The following is an 18253-nucleotide window of genomic DNA, read 5'->3' as shown; positions in this document are numbered from 1 at the left end:
TGTTCGATTCCCAGGTCGCATGAATGTTTATTACTTCAAGGGATGGACGAACAAAACATGTTCTAATCCATCCAATTTCAGACTCGACAACCTTTATGCTCTAAGAATATCGTCATGCTCATAAAGTTTCCTCTTTCTTCCACTGCGTTGAATGAGAATTCATTCCAGATTACGCGCTTATACTGTTACTAAATCCAAAGTACAATCCTGCTTTAGGCTAAAGATTAATTGATTTCCCCAGACAGAAAAAGCAACGACACTAAGCATCAAATTCCGAAAGCAAATGTATCCAGATTAGGTGAATTTCGAATTAGCACTCGATCTGGACGGCATTTCGCCATCGCTATCGGCTATTACTAAACATAAGACCCATCTTCCAAGTTTCATTCTTTTCACCACTTCTGTTCAGAGTTTCAGAGATGGTGAAATGGAATCAAGTTCCCCCTACAAGCCATCAAAACTTGGCAGTATATATCCCCTAATAATAATCTTGTTGGAACCCATTGTCCCACATCGGCCAGAGGGCCAAAGAGAAAGCAGTTTAAATAGAAATACCCATCTCTAACTAACACCGAAGTCTTTTGATATAAAACCCCACACCTGATGGATTGAGCATGTGGTAAAGTGGGGACAGTATTGGTGTTGTTGGAGTGGGCCCTCGGCCCGTCCATCTGAAAAATTCTACAAATCTCAAGGCACACAACCATCAAAAGGAATTTGACTTTGGCATTTTTTGTTTCTTGACGCGAGTCAATCGAAACATTCTATACCAAAACTGGAAGCAACAATCAGCTGTCAAACACAAATAACTCAACCAGTCAGCTGACTAGCCTGATTATGACTCATGCATCGTATCGATGGGCTTTCAACATATTTCACGATCAGCATCACTTGCTGATGTACCAAAGTCCACACCATATTGCCATCATGTCATTATAATTTAAATCAACTAAGCAGAAAACATCCCTCAAAGAAGAGGACAAATTCCTCCATACAGACTTCTGTATACGGCAGCACTCACACAACCCCGGGAAACTTTTGTGTGAGTGCTCCTGTATATGGCAGTTAGCACGGAAGATTGTCACCAAAGAACTCCAAAGAAGAGATGACCAGACTCTCTAGACCTTCTGATTTCGGAGTTATAGTCTAAAAAGGAAACCTGAAAAGCACTAATTCAGATATGGATGGGAACTTTAGTTGTTCAAGGATGTTCGAGTTCTACCAAATTTCAGAGAGTGTGCTTTATTGAGTCAATCATGATGGTACACAGAACAAAATAAAATCTGACTTGGTACATTTTTTTTTTTTTTGGTCAAGGAATCTGACTTGGTACATGTAAGCAAAAGCACCGTGATAGAGAAGGAAAAACAGAACAACATACTAGGGCGATGAGACATTACAACCGGGCGACGTAGGAATTTGAGTGTGTAACATATCTCACCCATCGATATGGGTTGTAGCTCTTCGACTTCTTTGTTATATGCAAGTATTTTACCTGCATCAAGACAGATGAAGAAACGGGTGTCTTAGAATAACTTAGAACACATGATTATAGATGTATGAAAAGCAGAAAAAGAAAAAATAAGTAAAGCTCATGTTTTACAATACAGATCTGGTTCATGTTGTGTGTTTGATTCACAAATTTAGGTCAGCCAACTCAACTAGGTAGCTAATTTGGAAACTCATTTTAATTTACACAGCATTCACTAGTACGATTCCAGTTAGTTTTTTCTTTAGGTAGCAAGTATAATAAACATGTTCCCAGCTGACTGCTGCCGTGAGAGGCATCAACCCAACAATTGGATTCGATCAGAAGGCAAGGGAGTCAGGGCCTTCCTAAGTATGAAATGAAGATACAACTGCTTATGTAGACTCCCAGCAGTGTAATGTCTACACAATCTCATAGCATTAATCTAACTTAGAGCTCTGAGTTTGTACCATAGGTCCACAGCAATGGCCTCATCCGATTAGGTCCTTACAAGGTCAAGAGAAAATCTTACCTGAAGCCTTGAAGAATTGAACATGGGTATTGTGAAGGTCATGCTAACAGGTCCAGCTTCTTTGGTAATATTTCCTGCATTAGTACAAGTACACAATAAAGTAGCATTCACACATCGGTTTCTTTGTTTCTCTCTGACACATAAACAACAACGAAGATTATATAGCATTACAGACTCCCAAGTATAAAATAATGTATTACCATGTGATTCTTGTGAAAATGTCAGCTTTGCATGTAATGTATGTTCAGATCCACCAACAATCTACAATGCAAGGCACCTATTACTAATTTCAGACATTCAAGCAGGCTCATAGCAGAAGTAATATGCAACTCTTAATAAATCTTCCAAAGAAGAAGAATGAGAAAGATATTTATTGAGAGCAAAGGAAATCCTTGCCTTCTTTAAACCCCATTCAATTCTTTTGTTTGCTTCCTTAAAATCAGTTGTGTTTCCAACTGCTCCAGGTTCCAACTCAAAACTAACCCTAATGTATCCCAGAGCAGACAAGAAGAGGATTAGTAATGCAGACATGGAACCGGTATTGAAAGTAAGTTTTTCCCCCATCATGTCTGTGGTTACCTGCTGAGTAAAATAACACACAAAAATACACGACATCGAGGCTAGTTTCTAAGAAGTTCGTCCAAATTTTCTAAAAGCTGTCACAAGTATGAACTGAAACGTAATAACTAGTGTGTAACATACAAGAGCCAATTCCCCGCAATATATTATATTAAGGCGGAGAAAAGAAAAAAAGGAATAATTCAGGAAATGGATTGTCTGCCTAACTGCAATTGCTCAACTGTTGTTTATCCTGTGTATAATAATGAACCCTACTTGAAAAAGTATCAATGTTTACTCGTTGAGTATAGTATAGGTCAAATACCTACAAACAAAAGTTAACCCAATAACAACCAAGTCTATGCTCTTCAGTCAACCAGAAAAAAAAAATATACGACAGCTGACCAGAAGTAACATTAATTTTGCTCTAAGGTATGCAAATGCACCATGTTTTCACCAGCAGAAAGTTACAAGATAAACAAATTACCTAGTTGTATATGGTGGCAGCGGAATCTGCACAAGGATTTTATCTGCAATAATGCTTGAGGGGAAATCAGCACGCACTTTAGTAATCACTTCAGCCTAACAGAACATAACTTGATTTAGATGGAATCAGATGTTACTATTTTAAGATAGGAGGAATTTTTTACTTTTTTCTCACCTTAAGCGGTCCTGCTTCTTCAATTAACGAATTAATACGAAAGGGAGGCTTGAACTCCTGAGTGATGCGGTAATTCATGACTGGAAACTCACCATCTGTTGGTACCTATTAAACAGTGGAGCAATCTATTAACTTTAGCACTAACAGAACAGTAGTTTTATCTCCATCCTCAACAAGTACTGCACACGATTATAAAGTACAATGTCTCAATCAGACTCACCAATGAAAGTGTTCTGTCAACATCGAAACTATCGAGATGTACAGATTCATGGAAATTACAATCGTCCAGTATAACAGCCCCTGTTCCTAAACCATAATCTGTTGGAAAAGGCAGCATAATCAGATTAAGAGGACAATGCTGACCGTACCGATATCCTAACCTCACATATCTCACTCAAACCCAGCAAACTATAAAAGAAAGTTAACGAAGACTACCGACATCTTAAAAGCATTTTCTATAGTGGAAAGATTACCATAGGCTGACCCTCCACCTCTTCCAATACTCACTTCCTCATTAAGAGCCAGTCGAATTTCTGGATTGCCTGTGAGATAACTCTTCAATTGGATGGTACCATCAATCTCAGAAGTAAGTATATATCCCTGCAAGAACAACATAATAGTAATAAAAAAAGCTCAAAATTGATTACCACCTGGGAGCTGTGACTAACAAGAAATTAAAAATGGCGACCGAAACACAAGAGGTACTTACACTGGAACTGAATGTAACACTCATTTTTTCAATTACGTCCACAAAAATTTCCTCTCTCTTTCTACCTCCACGCTCATTTGCAACAACAGATTTTGCGATTGTAGTTACTGGCATTCTTTTGGCCTGATACCAACAAGCAAGTTTAGCAAGTCAATCAAACCATACGGATCAATCAGAAACAGATCAATCAGAACAAATGAAATACTGCCACCAGAAAGCAAATTATCATATAAATAATACCGTAAAAATTCCAGCAGAACCCAGAGGCAGAAACTGCGCAGGATCAACCACAACCGGCTCATTGAACACATATGACTTCAAAAGCTCAGTCGAAGTAGTTTGCACATAACCGAAATCCTGCCATAATTGACAACAGGTAAGCCATATTACATACACATAAAGTCATAAAATGCAGGACTTTGAAGACACTCACAATGATTTGGTCCAGCAACTCGTACACAAGCACAAAGTTTTTTCGCAGCGATTCTTCGCTAAGGACCCCGAGGTAATCTTTAACGACTCTAGAAATCCTTCTCAAAAGTTCCAAAACAAGAGAAGGCGACAGATTCACTCTCGTCGTTGCAACAAATAACAACCCAGCATCTTTCACATGAAAGTAATTTACACCGTCCGCGTTCTAGAACGAATTAATTAAAGAAAGGTAATCATGCAAAATTGATTAACATCTCACAAATGCATTAATATAAATTATTCCAAATAAAGAAAAAAAAATTGAAAATACCTACAAAGACAGGTGGCGCGTCGCCGTCGCCGTCGTCCTTCCAGAAATTCACTTTCCGGAAGAAAATCTCGGCGCTTCCCTTCGGCACTTCGCCGCGATCTGCATCAATTTTTGAAATTTTTGAAAATTGAAGCCTGAAACCCTAGAAATTCAAAACTTTGAAGAGTCGGATGAAATGCGAGCGAGCGAGAGTGAGACTTACAGTCGCGGAAGACGATGTTGTCGCCTCTCTGCGAGAGAACGAAGAACTGAGAGATCATCGCTGTGAAAGCTCGAAGCTTCTTCTTCCCTTTCGGACTCGTGAAATTTGATCGCTTCGCTCAGTCTCCTCTGCGTCTCTCTGTGTCCGCGTGGAAAGCGGTTGGACCTTTACGGGTGCCGAGTCGTAACGGAAACCAACGTTTGGCGCCGCGGCTATCGATTTTGCGCCACGTTTTAAAAGTCACGAGTCAATCACGTGACTCTGAATTTTTATTTTGTATTGGCTTTCGATAAACATTTCATTTTTATTTTTTCATACCTGCATAAGATTAAGGAATAAAACAAAAGAAAACTAATAAAAAGAGTTTGAAAATTTTGAGTTTTAACAATAATGACAAAATAAAGAGTAAAGTGAATAGTACCAGGATTAACTTTTTAGTGTAAATATGTGATTTTTCCTTAAGGTGAACAGTACCGAGTGCCTTTAGTTGAAGTTTCTATAAAACAATTTGAAAAATTAAAATTATTAAAATTTGTTTTGCTTTCATAATTTTTGTTTAATTACCTCTTCCACTTACCCTCTCCCCGTTCCTTGTCTTCGTCTCTCAATTTTTCTCAGGTTCTTTTCTCATATCAAATATGAAATTTTTATGGTTGCATTGAGTGACATTTGTAATCGATTGCATAAAAAAGAGGTTGTCAATCTAACTAATGTGACTATACCACATTTACTAATGCTTACTTTTGTTTAGGAGATCTTGAATGGTTGTGCGAACTTTTATCATAATTGCATTGTTGATATGAGAAGAAAAATGAAGTAACGTGTCACTTCAATTAAAAGATACTTAAAATTCACCATTTGCATTTAGACCAACTAATTTTTCCACCAACAATGAAGCACCAACGATGCACATGACATTTCTTGAGTAAGGCCAGTTTTGTAATTTGACTACGGTACACGCATTTTCATACATTCATTATGTAGCAATCAAATGTGATACTCATTTTTTTCTAGTTGCGTATTTGACCGTTAAATAAGAAATATACTAAGTAATTGCATGTAGAACAAGAAGTTCCAAATTCTAAGGTGTTTTGACAAGATTCCTGATTGAGCTAAAGTTTGACAAAACATTTCCTCGTGTGAAATTTTCGTTGTGATCGAATTGAACGACGACGTAGCAAGCCGTTGAATGCCCGCCCTGCAAAAAAATGGGTCCCGCCCATAAAAATATCCGTTGCTCTTCTCGCTAGCGTTACACGAGCGAAATCCGGTGAGAGAAGCTGCGATCCATCATCCATTAGACAAAAACAAGAAAATAATAAATAATAAAATTAAAATAATAGTCCAAGTAAATAAAATCCGCATAATTGTCACGTGCTTATTCCCCTCTCTGCTCTGATCGCGTTGAGATAACGAATCTACAGCTCTTCAATCGCCCCTATTTCTACACACCCAGATCGGAAACCGAATTCCCAATTCCCGATGACTTGATTCGGTAAATTCTGGCGCGAAATTGGAAACTAGGGTTTGTGCCGATGAAATTGGGGCTAATTTGCGGGTAAGTGCGAAATGGTCGGGGTTTGCGGTGGATTGGATGAGAATTGGGACTAATTCGGACGTGGGTTAGCGGATTGGATGGGACTGGACTAAAAAGGTAAAATCTTTGTTTGTTTGCTGCGAAAATTCGATGGCTTTTTGCAGAAAAAGAAGCAGAAATTAATCGAATTTATTAATGTGAAGGAACAATGGCGACGCAAGTGGAGCCGAACGGGATCGGGTCGCAAGGGAAGCATTACTACTCGATGTGGCAGACGCTGTTTGAGATCGACACCAAGTACGTGCCGATCAAGCCGATCGGGCGGGGAGCGTACGGCATCGTTTGCTCGTCGGTGAACAGGGAGACGAACGAGAAGGTGGCGATCAAGAAGATCAACAATGCGTTCGAGAACCGAATCGACGCACTGCGGACGCTGCGGGAGCTGAAGCTGCTGCAGCACCTCCGGCACGAGAATGTGATTGCTTTGAAGGATGTGATGATGCCGATTCAGAGGAAGAGCTTTAAAGATGTTTACTTGGTGTATGAGCTCATGGATACGGATCTCCACCAGATTATTAAGTCTTCGCAACCGCTTTCGAATGATCACTGCCAGTATTTCCTCTTTCAGGTAACATAAATTGAATGTTTTCGGATTGTCTTTCGCTTTGTTTCGTTAGTGAAATTGTTAGTAATTTTGGTGATTTAATCCGGTATGAACTCGTACTCTCGTCCCTATATTGTCGAATTTACTTTTGCTATCTTGTCCATTGTTGGCTACTTGGAAAATGAAACATCATACATTGTAAATGAGACATCTTTACATTTTAGAATGCTTCATAGAAACTGATTCTGCAGAATACTTTAACAATTCTCGTTCGGTTTTATGAAAATTCGGAGACTAGACTGCTGCACTAAATTGTTGCATTGTGGAATTTACATAACCGTGCTAGACTGATAAGTAGTGCTAACATTTCTATCATCAATTTGAATGTCAATCATTGATTTGGTTTGGCGTAGGGCTTTTAAGAGAAGAGTATGATGGATTGATTGAACCGCTAGATTTGCTTTTACTGTGCTTCCTTATGCCTTTCATCCTTTTTCTTTTTTTCGGAAAAGACCCTTTTTTGTACTTCTTCTTGAAAAGGATATATTCACAGTTGTCTTTTGTTTTTACTTATTCTAAAGAAAATAGAATGTCCTTGCAGCTGCTTCGAGGCCTAAAGTATCTTCATTCTGCAAACATTCTCCATCGTGATTTGAAGCCTGGGAACCTTCTTGTCAATGCAAACTGTGACTTAAAAATATGTGATTTTGGGCTAGCTCGTACCAGCACAGGAAAGGGGCAGTTTATGACTGAGTATGTTGTCACTCGTTGGTACCGTGCCCCTGAGCTCCTGCTCTGCTGTGACAACTATGGAACGTCGATTGATGTGTGGTCTGTTGGGTGCATCTTTGCTGAGCTTCTTGGCCGGAAACCTATCTTCCCTGGTACAGAATGCCTCAACCAGCTCAAACTCATAATTAACATCCTTGGAAGCCAGAGGGAGGAGGATCTCCAATTTATAGACAATCTGAAGGCGAAGAAATACATAAAATCGTTGCCATATTCTATGGGGACCCCCTTTACCCGCCTTTACCCTGATGCTCATCCTCTGGCAATTGATCTACTGCAAAAGATGCTTGTCTTTGATCCATCAAAGAGGATTAGCGTCGCTGAAGCACTCCAACACCCCTACATGTCCCCATTGTATGATCCCAATAATAACCCTTCAGCCGAGGTACCTATTGATCTTGACATAGACGAGGATTTAGGAGAAGAGACGATAAGGGAGATGATGTGGAGGGAAATGCTTCTTTACCATCCAGAAGCTGCTACAGGCAATGCCGCAGTGTTTTCTTGATCATCTTCTTTCTAGCTTCTTCTATGTAGACTTTGAAATGCGTCTCCATTCCAATAATCTTGATGCAGCATGCGTCAGCAGGTCTCTCTCGCCTTCAATAACTTCGTTAATTATAAGTTATGATCAGCTATGAGCCTGAGATTGGTGGCGTTTTAAGTTTGTATATATGTGTGTCTTTGTACGTCTATGGAGTCTGGAACTGGTTTCCTTTTGTAGTTAATGAAGATACTATTTTATGTCCACGTAATTTTGTATGATCGCCTGAAATTTTACCATGGAGACATGCTACGGAGATATTGATGAAGTGATACTTCTTTCTCTGTTCGATAAGTTTCGCAGTTTAAAAACTGTATACACAACAAGACACCTCTATATACACAGGAAGACACCTAGAGAGAAGACTAGTCATGGTGACGAGCCTTGGGGGGTGATGCGTATACCTCAAGTACTCAGCACTTTCGGCATCATTTCTCCTTGTGAAGAATGAGATCGACCTAATGCACTTACCTTCGGCACCACCTTTAATGCCCCCGCATTTGGGTCACAAGCCCGCGTTACTGAGCTCGGCAATTAACATCCGAAGACGTCAATTATATGAAGGAAGTAACCATGGCGCAAACACAGTCAAGTACCCTTTTAAAGGCCCGAGTTGGGTTTGGGTTGGAGTGTCCCCTTCTTCTTCTAGAAGGCTTGGGCCAATGTCCAAGAAAAGGTCCAGTGCTTTTTTTTTTCTCAGAACAAACGATATTATTGCCCATCTTAAAAGAATGAGTGAGTGAGCTAAACTTATCTAAGACTTCTCATTTACAAGTGAAAAAGAATACCACTAGACCGTAGTACAAAGTAATAAGGTCCAGTGCGTTTTAAAAATTAAAACTTATGGTCTACAACTACATGCATGCTCACATAAATTTAATTTTTATTAATTTATTTTAATAGTTAGCCATATCAAATGTTTTCGGTACCCATATCAGTTTCGCATCCCCCTAATTAAATGCATGCAAAGTCGTCGTCCTTCACGTGGCGGTTTTCCCCTAAACTGAAAAAATTGCAATATATGAGAAAGGGACGATCAGAGAAAGAAGATCTACGAGAATTTTTTTTTTCTTTTGTATTTTTTGTGGAACTCTTTTCTCCTTTTGCCCTTTTCAGATTTCTCCTTTTTTCCCTTTCAGATAATTGAGTGTTTTAACTGGATGAGAATGGGTGCCGTCCTTCTTTGACACACAATTTCTTTGAGTTATTGGTCTCAAAACATCCATGCAAAATTAGGCAGCACCGATACTGTACCCTTTGATCTGTCTCCGTCTCCCACCAAAATTTTTTGGCCAATTCCTTTCGGCTCTGGACGTTCGCCCAACCAACCAACCAACCAACCAACCAACTTATTGGGCACCTTTCAAGTTTCAACCACCAAACTAACCTAGCTATCTAAAGCATCGTGCTCATATGTGTAGAGATTACATAAATAGTTGTCACCTATTTGACACTAGGAAAACAGTTGAGGTTTCACCACAAAATCAATTAGCAGTATAGAAAATTTCGTAAAGACGCGCAAGGTCTGTCCTTTAATTCCCTAACATAGAATTTACAGTTTTAACACATTTATCATTTTCGTAACATGACCAGTCATGTAATAAAAGAGATAGATAAACAAAATAATTACATTAGAGATTTTGTTATAGACATGGGCGCTAGACATGTTGGTCAATATAGTGTGTGCATCTGTAGAGAATAAAGAGAGATACGTAGACGCAAGTTCTAAAATAAAATCACCTTTTATTCATGATTTAATAACGTTTTTGGGCTTTGAATTTTTTTTGTTTATACAGATTTTGGAAAAACCCACTAGTTATTGGCAAACATTGGAAGACTGAATGGGAAGGTTCATGCGCATGCATGACTACATCAGTTTGGCAGACATTGGAAGGCTGCACGGGAAGGTTCTTTGCGCATGCATGACTTGATCAGTAAGTGTTTTCAAGCATGCATGCATATATTATAATTATATACATAAATAGGATATTATATCTGAAGTGCATTGGATGATTTTATCAGCTTGACTTTTACACACACACACATATATATCACGTCCATCGCTTTGATCGACTGATTGCACGCAAAGGGGAATGTAAAAACCCTTCATTTCCCTGTTATCATTGTTGGAAATTCTATATTATAATATGAAATATTGTAATATATAATTTTAATAATTGAATGTGTTGATGCATAAAATCAGTGAGAATTTTGGTACAACAGAAAGTGTTAAGTTTGTGACATTCGCTAGATTGCTTTGGTCACTAGTGTGGATAAGTATGTAAATGGATAGAGATAGGGAAGTAAACACAAGATGTATGTGGTTCACCCAGATTGGCTACGTTCACGGAGTAGAGGAGTTCTTATTAATTGTGAAGGGTTTACACAAGTACATAGGTTCAAGCTCTCATTTAGTGAGTACAAGTGAATGATTTAGTATAAATGACATTTGAAAATATTGTGAGAGAATGATCTCTATTTATAGAAGAGAGTTTCTAGTTTCATTCTGACATTGACACGTGTCGTGTTGTGATTGGCTTCTGATGTTGACACGTGTCACGCTATGATTGGCTTCTGATGTCGACATGTGTCGCGCTGTGATTGGCTTCCTGGTTGGAAGGAAACTCTTCTGGGTCCTTGACGGTATAACGTTGACCGGTGCTCAGTAGTTTCGGGATTGGTCAAGTATGGTACAAACAGAATGAAAAATAGTGTTAATCAATTTCTTAGAAAGGTTATGTTGTTTAGGTGTATTCTCTTGATAAGTAATATATACTTATAGATGAAAAGTTACATCTCCTTAACAAGAAGTACGTGGGTTCTATATAAACTCATGAAACCATTATCATTAAGATGTAGAAAATTAGAGTTAATTTTTACTCTTGAGAAATAGGGTTTCCCCACTTTGTTTCTCTCATGCTTCGTATGTCAAATTCCGAGTTGTGTCTTGAGACTACGGAATATATAAAGTTCGCCAGAATCCAAAGATTGTTTGTCAAATTTTTCTAACTTTATCTCTAGTTGTTTATATTAATCTCATATATAATTGATGTTGTGAAATTTCTTTATGATTATTATTATTAGAATTCTTTTATATTTCTTATATTTTCTAATATTGCTCCAACAATCACTAGCTCCTTCCACTTCCCAGCATATCAACTAGGGATTTTGTGTCGAACCCTAGCTAGTTGCAGAACCAGAATATTAGACAATCTTATTTAATTGATTAAAAATAGAAATGATAACAACACATATTCAATTTCGTTGGTTGTTTTCTTTTGATTTATTCATTTTTTTCTTTCTTTCAAACAAACAGTATTATCTACACTAAAGGGGGTTGGGCTTAGTCTCACACTACGCTAGCAATAATGTGGTTCAAATTCGACTTTGACGATAATTAAACCTAAGACCTCTCACTTACAAGTAAAGAAGAATATTATTAAATCGTGGTACTAAGTGGCTTGATTTATTCAATTAGATGACTAAAAATCAAGAGAGTACGTAATAGATGAGAAAAACAGTGTGCGGTTATTATTTCTGATTAAAAACTATGATCGAATAGGATTCTACCATCTGATGAACCAAAAAAATCTTATTCTGCAAATAATAAACTCAACATCTGGAGACGTGATTACTTGCAAGCAAGAGCATATACCTACATGATTTAATTGCCTTCACGACGAAGGCAGATGCAAGAATATTTTAAGGACAATTAAGTAACCCTAGTCTAAGGTCGGTAAGAGGAGTGAGAATTGAGAAAGGTGAGACGACAGCACTACATATACATTAGCTTACATTTTACTTTAAAAAATCACTACTTTAACGTACACAATTGATCTTCCGTACTTGATCTTGGATACATGATATTCAAGTGTAGGAAACCCTAGCTAGAAGCTTCTAATGATAAGCAAAACTAAAGGAAAGAGCCTTGAAGAGCATAAAGCTGTAGCTTCACGAATACATATTAATTTAGTACGTCAGTCCAAATGATTTATAATCACTACTAATGGTTTTGTGCAAGACTATCAATTATACATTACAGTTAACTGCACTTGTGGACACAAAAAACAATAAACCAACAACCATATCAACTACATTCTAACCAATGTAACTTCACCATATCAACAATATCAATAATTACAACGACATTTGAATGATATATCGACCGCATCTGCATGTCCATGTTTTCCTTAAAGCAGGAGTAACGCATAGAAAGAAAGTCATGGTTAAGTACTAGATGATTGATAAGTCCCAACTTTTTTCATAGAGACTATATAATGAAAAAAAGCACAAGCACCTACAACCTCAAAAGCTAAAGAAAGTCAGAAAAACCCCACAAATAGAAAAGATGCACGAATCAAGACTGTTTCCATGTTTTAATTATTTTATTTCCATTTTTTTTTAAACAGTTTAAGCAGAAGAAAAGAAAAATGAAAATGAAAATCATGGCTACAGAGAAAAAAAAAACAAATAAAATCTGTTTTGGGGACCCCCTTGCAAAAGGCTGAATTACTGGACCCTACGAACCAACTTGATCTCTCTCGAGATATCTTGATCGATACCTAACAATAAAAACAAAAAAAGAACCAAGTATGGTACTTGGAGAGTACTAATGCTGTTTGGAGAATCACGACTCAAACGATGCTCTGATTGGCCTTTTTAAAATTTGTATTGGCATCCCTACCAAACCTTTTCTTCAATTTGCTCCATCACGTAATTGTTTTTGGAGAAAATGTTGGAAGTTTGAGTAGAAATTTTCTTGTCCCACATTAGCCATTCTCAAAAGAGTTTATCACTTTATAAGGCTTTGTCCTTTAAAGAAAGTAATTGGAGTAATAGGCCTGGAGACTAAAATTGGGCTCACCCTTGGGATTGGGCTTTGGGGTGTATTAATTATTTGGTAATTAATATATAATTAATTATAATTAATATATAATTAATATATATTTAATTGTCAAAAGATGGGCCTTGGGCCTTGGGGCTCTAATAATTAAATTAATTAATTATTTTTAATTTCGAATTTAAATTAATTATTTATTTATTTTTTCCAACAGACTCATCTTTTCAGATGAAGTCTGAAGTGTGAAAACGCAGAAACAAAAACACCCATTTCAGCAGATGTCTCCCAACAGTTGCATCCCTTCCTTATACCTGTTGCGAACAGGTACAATCACATTATATATACATCCATCTGCATGACATTTACAATATAGAAAAATCATAAATCTCCTCCTGCAATCTTAAACATCCTTACTGAGAGAACCACATTAATATTCGCCAGAAGTCTATTTTCCGGTGCTGGAATTTCTGACTTAGATCGTTGAATCCTGGTGGAACAGACGTCCGTAGAACTACAAGCACAGAGTAGGGACGAAATTTCTGTTTCAAGGACATTGCGGTACGCAAGCCTCGATCTTCAAGTTGTCTGTTTTATAATTCATATTCTAGTTTATATTCTGTTAGTTTCTATTGCATTTATTATTTATTAGCATATATAAATTATCACAGATTGTTGACTTAAATCCAACAGAAACGACAGTTTGTATTATTATTATTTGTATTGTTTGGATTTCTGGCAACGAAAACTGAAAATTTAGGTCCACTTGATGAGATAGCATACGACAGAAGAAAATGATGGACAACAGAAGGCAAGAGTAAACAAGGAATTTAATTGCATATTTGCTTTATACTGATTAACTTTCTTTATAAAAAAAGGATAGTGTTAAAGTAAAAAACGAACACCAGAGGTCGAGTTCGAAGATGAATATTCGTAATCAACAAAACTACAATGCCACCAACTATTTGTACACAGACTACACTTTTATTTGCACTTACTCTGTTTTTTGTGTGCGCAGAAACTTTGTAAGATTCACTACGACAATGGTCTGGTCTATGATTTTGTTCTCATGAATCGTGATTCACTTACTTTCGTCCTCGAACTCGATTTTTATGTTTTGTAATTATCCAAAGATGTCGCGCTTAACAAACTTGAGCGGTAAAACAGTCGAAAGTAATCGGAGAATAAACTTTTATTTGCACCAGAAGAGTCTTGACATGTCTTCCTCGAGAAAACGTTTTGTTAATAATTTCCCTCTCTTACTTTCTCTCTCTCTCTAAAATGTTCTTGACGTATCCAAAATCTCTCTTTTCTTTTTGCTTCTGATCATTTTTCTTTTCCTCATGAATGCTCTGGCATTTTCACGAGAAAGAATTCCATAGTACGAGTGCGTTGTCTTGAGTACTAATGATACAATGATCTATGAATTTTTTTTATACATATTTTATTATTAGCATAAAACCCTACTGTAGCAGTTCATTAATTCAATTTTTTTTTTTTTTGAAAGGAGAGAGAATACAACGAAATGTTCAAGTTGTAATTGTGTGTCTCTATCTGGCTACAATATTTCAACTTTTACAAGTTTTTAAACAGTGGAAATTATACTTTCTTCTTTGTTCATGGTCATGTCTTAAAGCTAGAGGGGCCCCAATGTCATTTCAGAATATCGCAATGAACATAGAGTTCCTATCAACACTCACAACGCTTTAAGCTCCAACAACTATGATTTATTCTCACCTGCAAGATTTTAATCTGTATATCGCATTATCTTAAACTGGATTATGTGGATCGTGGTATCACTTTCGGATCAATTTGTCACTGTCCGGAACAATTGCCAGCTTCGCAGAAATGTAATAGAATAGCAAAAGATACACAAGTTGAAGGGTTAAAATAGAAGATAACCTTATCATTAACGAAGACTGCAAAGAGGGATCATTGTAAGATCAGAATAAAATTTTCCATCGGATTGTTGTCCTTCTCCCTTTTCCTTTTTGTTCCTTTTTATATCTTTCAGTGTGGATTACTATCACACTTTTCTTTCGTTGCAAGTGAAGAAAGAAATGTGTCGATTAATTTGTAATAAATTTAAAAAGTTAGGTCTTCACTCTGAATCAGAATAAAGCGTGAGAGACGTCAACTACATAAGCCAATAAGATTATTTGGTGCTCGATCTCTTTGCTCCCAAGGGCCACAACGAGCAGGTTAACTTTTTCCTGAAAACCTAATTTATGTTCCCCTCTCTGGTGCAAACTCGTGGAGAGGAACCCAGCTCTCCCCCCACCATGCACCCCACTTTGTTCCTTTTTTCCTTTTCCGTGCCTCAAACTCATAGGCGCTGTACTCTCTCTCGTCTCCTGCACTATTATTGTTACTATCATTTGGTGCCCACCAGAAGCAGTACACCATTATTGTCTGCAACTGCAAGCTCTCGAATATCAACCTCACCATGCATTTGTAATATTTTATCATATTTGTTGTTTTTGCATCTTCCTGTGGGTAGAAAGATAAGGGTTCTTTGCGTGTGTGCACAAAACACATAATCTCTGCTAATTAATAAAATCATATTTGTCAACCAAAAGAGGGTGAAAAGACAAATTAATCTTCTATCACACAAAAAAATGATGGGCAATAATGTAATTTCATAGATTCAAATTTTACTGTTTTTTATTGAAGCCTCACTTACATGTGATGTTAAAATACCTCCAATATTTATAAAAAAATAAAAATAAATAAAAAACAAAAACCTCCCACTCCTCCATGTTCTCTTTCTCTCCCTCTCTCCTCATTTTCTAAAAAAATGTGTTTATACACACAAAGTGTGTAGGCAAATGTTATTATTTATCCAGAAAACCCACTAATGTGGTAGGGTTAGTCTATCGCCGACGAATTTTCTGATGTTTGGAACCTAAAACAAATTGAATTTATTATAATCCAAAACCATAACCCAAACAAATATAGTTTGATCCCATGCATACATTCATTAAGCATTGTCCTAGCTAGTGACAAATAATTCACTCATAATCTTAAGATAGAGAAAAGAAAAAGAAAAAAAAAACTATTTTCGGATTACATCCAAGAAATTGCCCTTTGATCAATACCTAGAGGCACTGCAGACTGCACTAGATCGATCTTGTAAACATTATTATGTTACATTCAAGATTTTGGGGACCCCAGTCTAGGAATTAATAAACAAAGTCAAAGGAGATTATTGTCGAATATTGTAGAGGAAGCATTGAGATTACTGTGTTTGTTTGTAAAATAATGATTAATTAGTAGTTAAACACACATAAGTATACTCTACGAAAAGCACTAATATCTATTAACATTTGAGCCGACTTCTATTTTCTAATGAAGGCGGCTCCAATGGTAGAAACGATGCACTAGCAGAAAAATTCGTAAAGACATTAAGAATGGTTTAGTGAATCGATGGTATGCCTAATGACAAAAGTTGAATGTGGTATTGAGCTTTGATTAACTTGTTTATTTACTACTGATGTGGTTGTTGGGTAAGTTAGGAAGACCAAATTTTAAATTACATTTTATAAAATTAAATGATGCGGTTGTTGATGATTAAATTATTACTTAAATGGTGATTAATGTGCTTATTTTCTAAGAAAAACTAATGAAAAATGTTTGAAAACTTTGAGTTTTAACGATAAGGACAAAATAAAGGGTAAAGTGAATAGTACTAGGATTGCCTTTTTAGTGTAAGAATGTGGTTTTTCGTTAAAGTGAACAGTACTTTGAGCTTTTCGTTAAAGTTCCCTATTTTCTAATGATGACACATTATTTTGTTTGCAAAATTTTTGTACCTATGCATTCCCTGAAGTTGTTGGACACAAACTTGGACACAAATCACAAAAGAATATCCATTCTATATTGGACACAAATTAAGGAATATCCATTCAAACTTGGACACCTAGTTACTTTTGCAAGCAAGTAATACTATGTTGTGTGGTATATGAGAAAATATGTGCCTCGTTGTATGCGCGTAAGCGAGTAGTAATTTCTCAGATTATAGTGTATATGCCTCGTTGTATGCGCGTATTCACTCAAACTTGGACACAAAAACACAATGTTAATGTTCCCGTAGAATGCCGCGAATTGTTGTGGTATGCTCTCACTATATCTCATTTAGATCATTGCTCAAAGCATGCCGGATGCTTTTAATGATCTAGCAAAGGTGACGACAAGATCACATATACCCGCTGCAAACACACATGCAAGGATAAATGTACCCCCGTGTACATCAACAACCTGTCTGGGAAGGCTGTACCGTCTTCAAATATGAGGAGGCTGCACCCTCCACGCGGTTAGCCAATCATCTACTTCGAGCCTTCGACCCTGAAGTGTGGCAGACCCCTTGGTTCAAAGGATTCACAACCCTGGACGAGGAAAATGGCACCAACTAGTGACCCTAGTTTGAATTCGACTATCACTCACTCATCCGTTCCAACGTATGAGGTTATTCTAGATTACGGTGATGCTTCAGATGAAACATGTCAGCTTTCCGAGAATCGTGAGATTTTGGTCCACTACACAGTATTAGATGAGGTTTGGAATAGGAATGAGATGATCGTCGACGATGCACTCGAGTACTCAGTAGCTACTGACATCATGTTCAGCGATGACATTGAACCACGTTCCGTCGATGAATGCCGACTTAGAACCGATTGATCAAACTGGAAACAAGCAATCTAGTTCAAACTCGATTCGCTCGCGAAACTTAAGGTATTTGGACCTATCGTTCCTACACCACCACACGTGAAGCCCGTTGGCTACAAGTGGGTTTTCGTGAAGAAACATAATGAGAAGAATGAAATAGTACGATACAAAGCACGCCTCGTAGCGCAAGGCTTCTCTCAGCGCCTAAGGATTGATTACGAGGAGACGTATTCCCCCGTAATGGACGTTATAACGTTCCGTTACCTAATCAGTTTTGTAGTTTCTGAAAAAACTGAATATGCAGCTTATGAACGTGGTAACCACGTATCTCTATGGGGATCTAGATACGGAAATTTATATGAAAGTTCCAGAAGGACTTCCATTAATTGGTTCAAATAGTTCTAA

The 18253-nt window shown here is 37.2% G+C and overlaps 2 protein-coding genes across 6 annotated transcripts; one reads left to right on the top strand and one right to left on the bottom strand.

The window, feature by feature from the left end:
- Positions 1–1216: 1216 nt before the first annotated feature.
- On the bottom strand, positions 1217–5057 carry LOC126604522 (AP-4 complex subunit mu-like). Of its 5 annotated transcripts, none has more exons than XM_050271800.1 (13): positions 4873–5043; positions 4675–4769; positions 4362–4565; positions 4169–4285; positions 3929–4051; positions 3693–3819; positions 3440–3537; positions 3220–3324; positions 3046–3140; positions 2397–2484; positions 2201–2261; positions 2001–2074; positions 1217–1495 (listed from the first exon to the last, which is right to left on the bottom strand). In XM_050271800.1, exons 1-13 carry the CDS (start codon positions 4928–4930, stop codon positions 1397–1399), a joined length of 1344 nt encoding a protein of 447 aa, XP_050127757.1. In that variant the 5' UTR covers positions 4931–5043; the 3' UTR covers positions 1217–1396. The 5 variants fall into 5 exon arrangements, 4 of the variants coding, with proteins under 4 accessions (XP_050127757.1, XP_050127760.1, XP_050127758.1 ...); XR_007616676.1 differs by having other exon boundaries at positions 1371–1495; positions 2201–2277; positions 4873–5044; XM_050271803.1 differs by lacking the exon at positions 4362–4565 and having other exon boundaries at positions 4873–5057.
- A 1133-nt stretch (positions 5058–6190) lies between these two features.
- On the top strand, positions 6191–8552 carry LOC126604172 (mitogen-activated protein kinase homolog NTF3-like). Its single transcript, XM_050271316.1, has 3 exons — positions 6191–6526; positions 6613–7037; positions 7615–8552. The coding sequence occupies exons 2-3, from the start codon at positions 6618–6620 to the stop codon at positions 8308–8310; spliced, it is 1116 nt and encodes a 371-aa protein (XP_050127273.1). The 5' UTR covers positions 6191–6526; positions 6613–6617; the 3' UTR covers positions 8311–8552.
- The last annotated feature ends 9701 nt before the right edge of the window (positions 8553–18253 follow it).

The sequence above is a fragment of the Malus sylvestris genome, chromosome 15, assembly GCF_916048215.2.
Source record: "Malus sylvestris chromosome 15, drMalSylv7.2, whole genome shotgun sequence".
Classification (NCBI taxonomy): domain Eukaryota; kingdom Viridiplantae; phylum Streptophyta; class Magnoliopsida; order Rosales; family Rosaceae; genus Malus; species Malus sylvestris.
The sequence above is the reverse complement of the archived record's forward strand: the minus strand, read 5'-3'. Positions and strand labels throughout refer to the sequence as shown.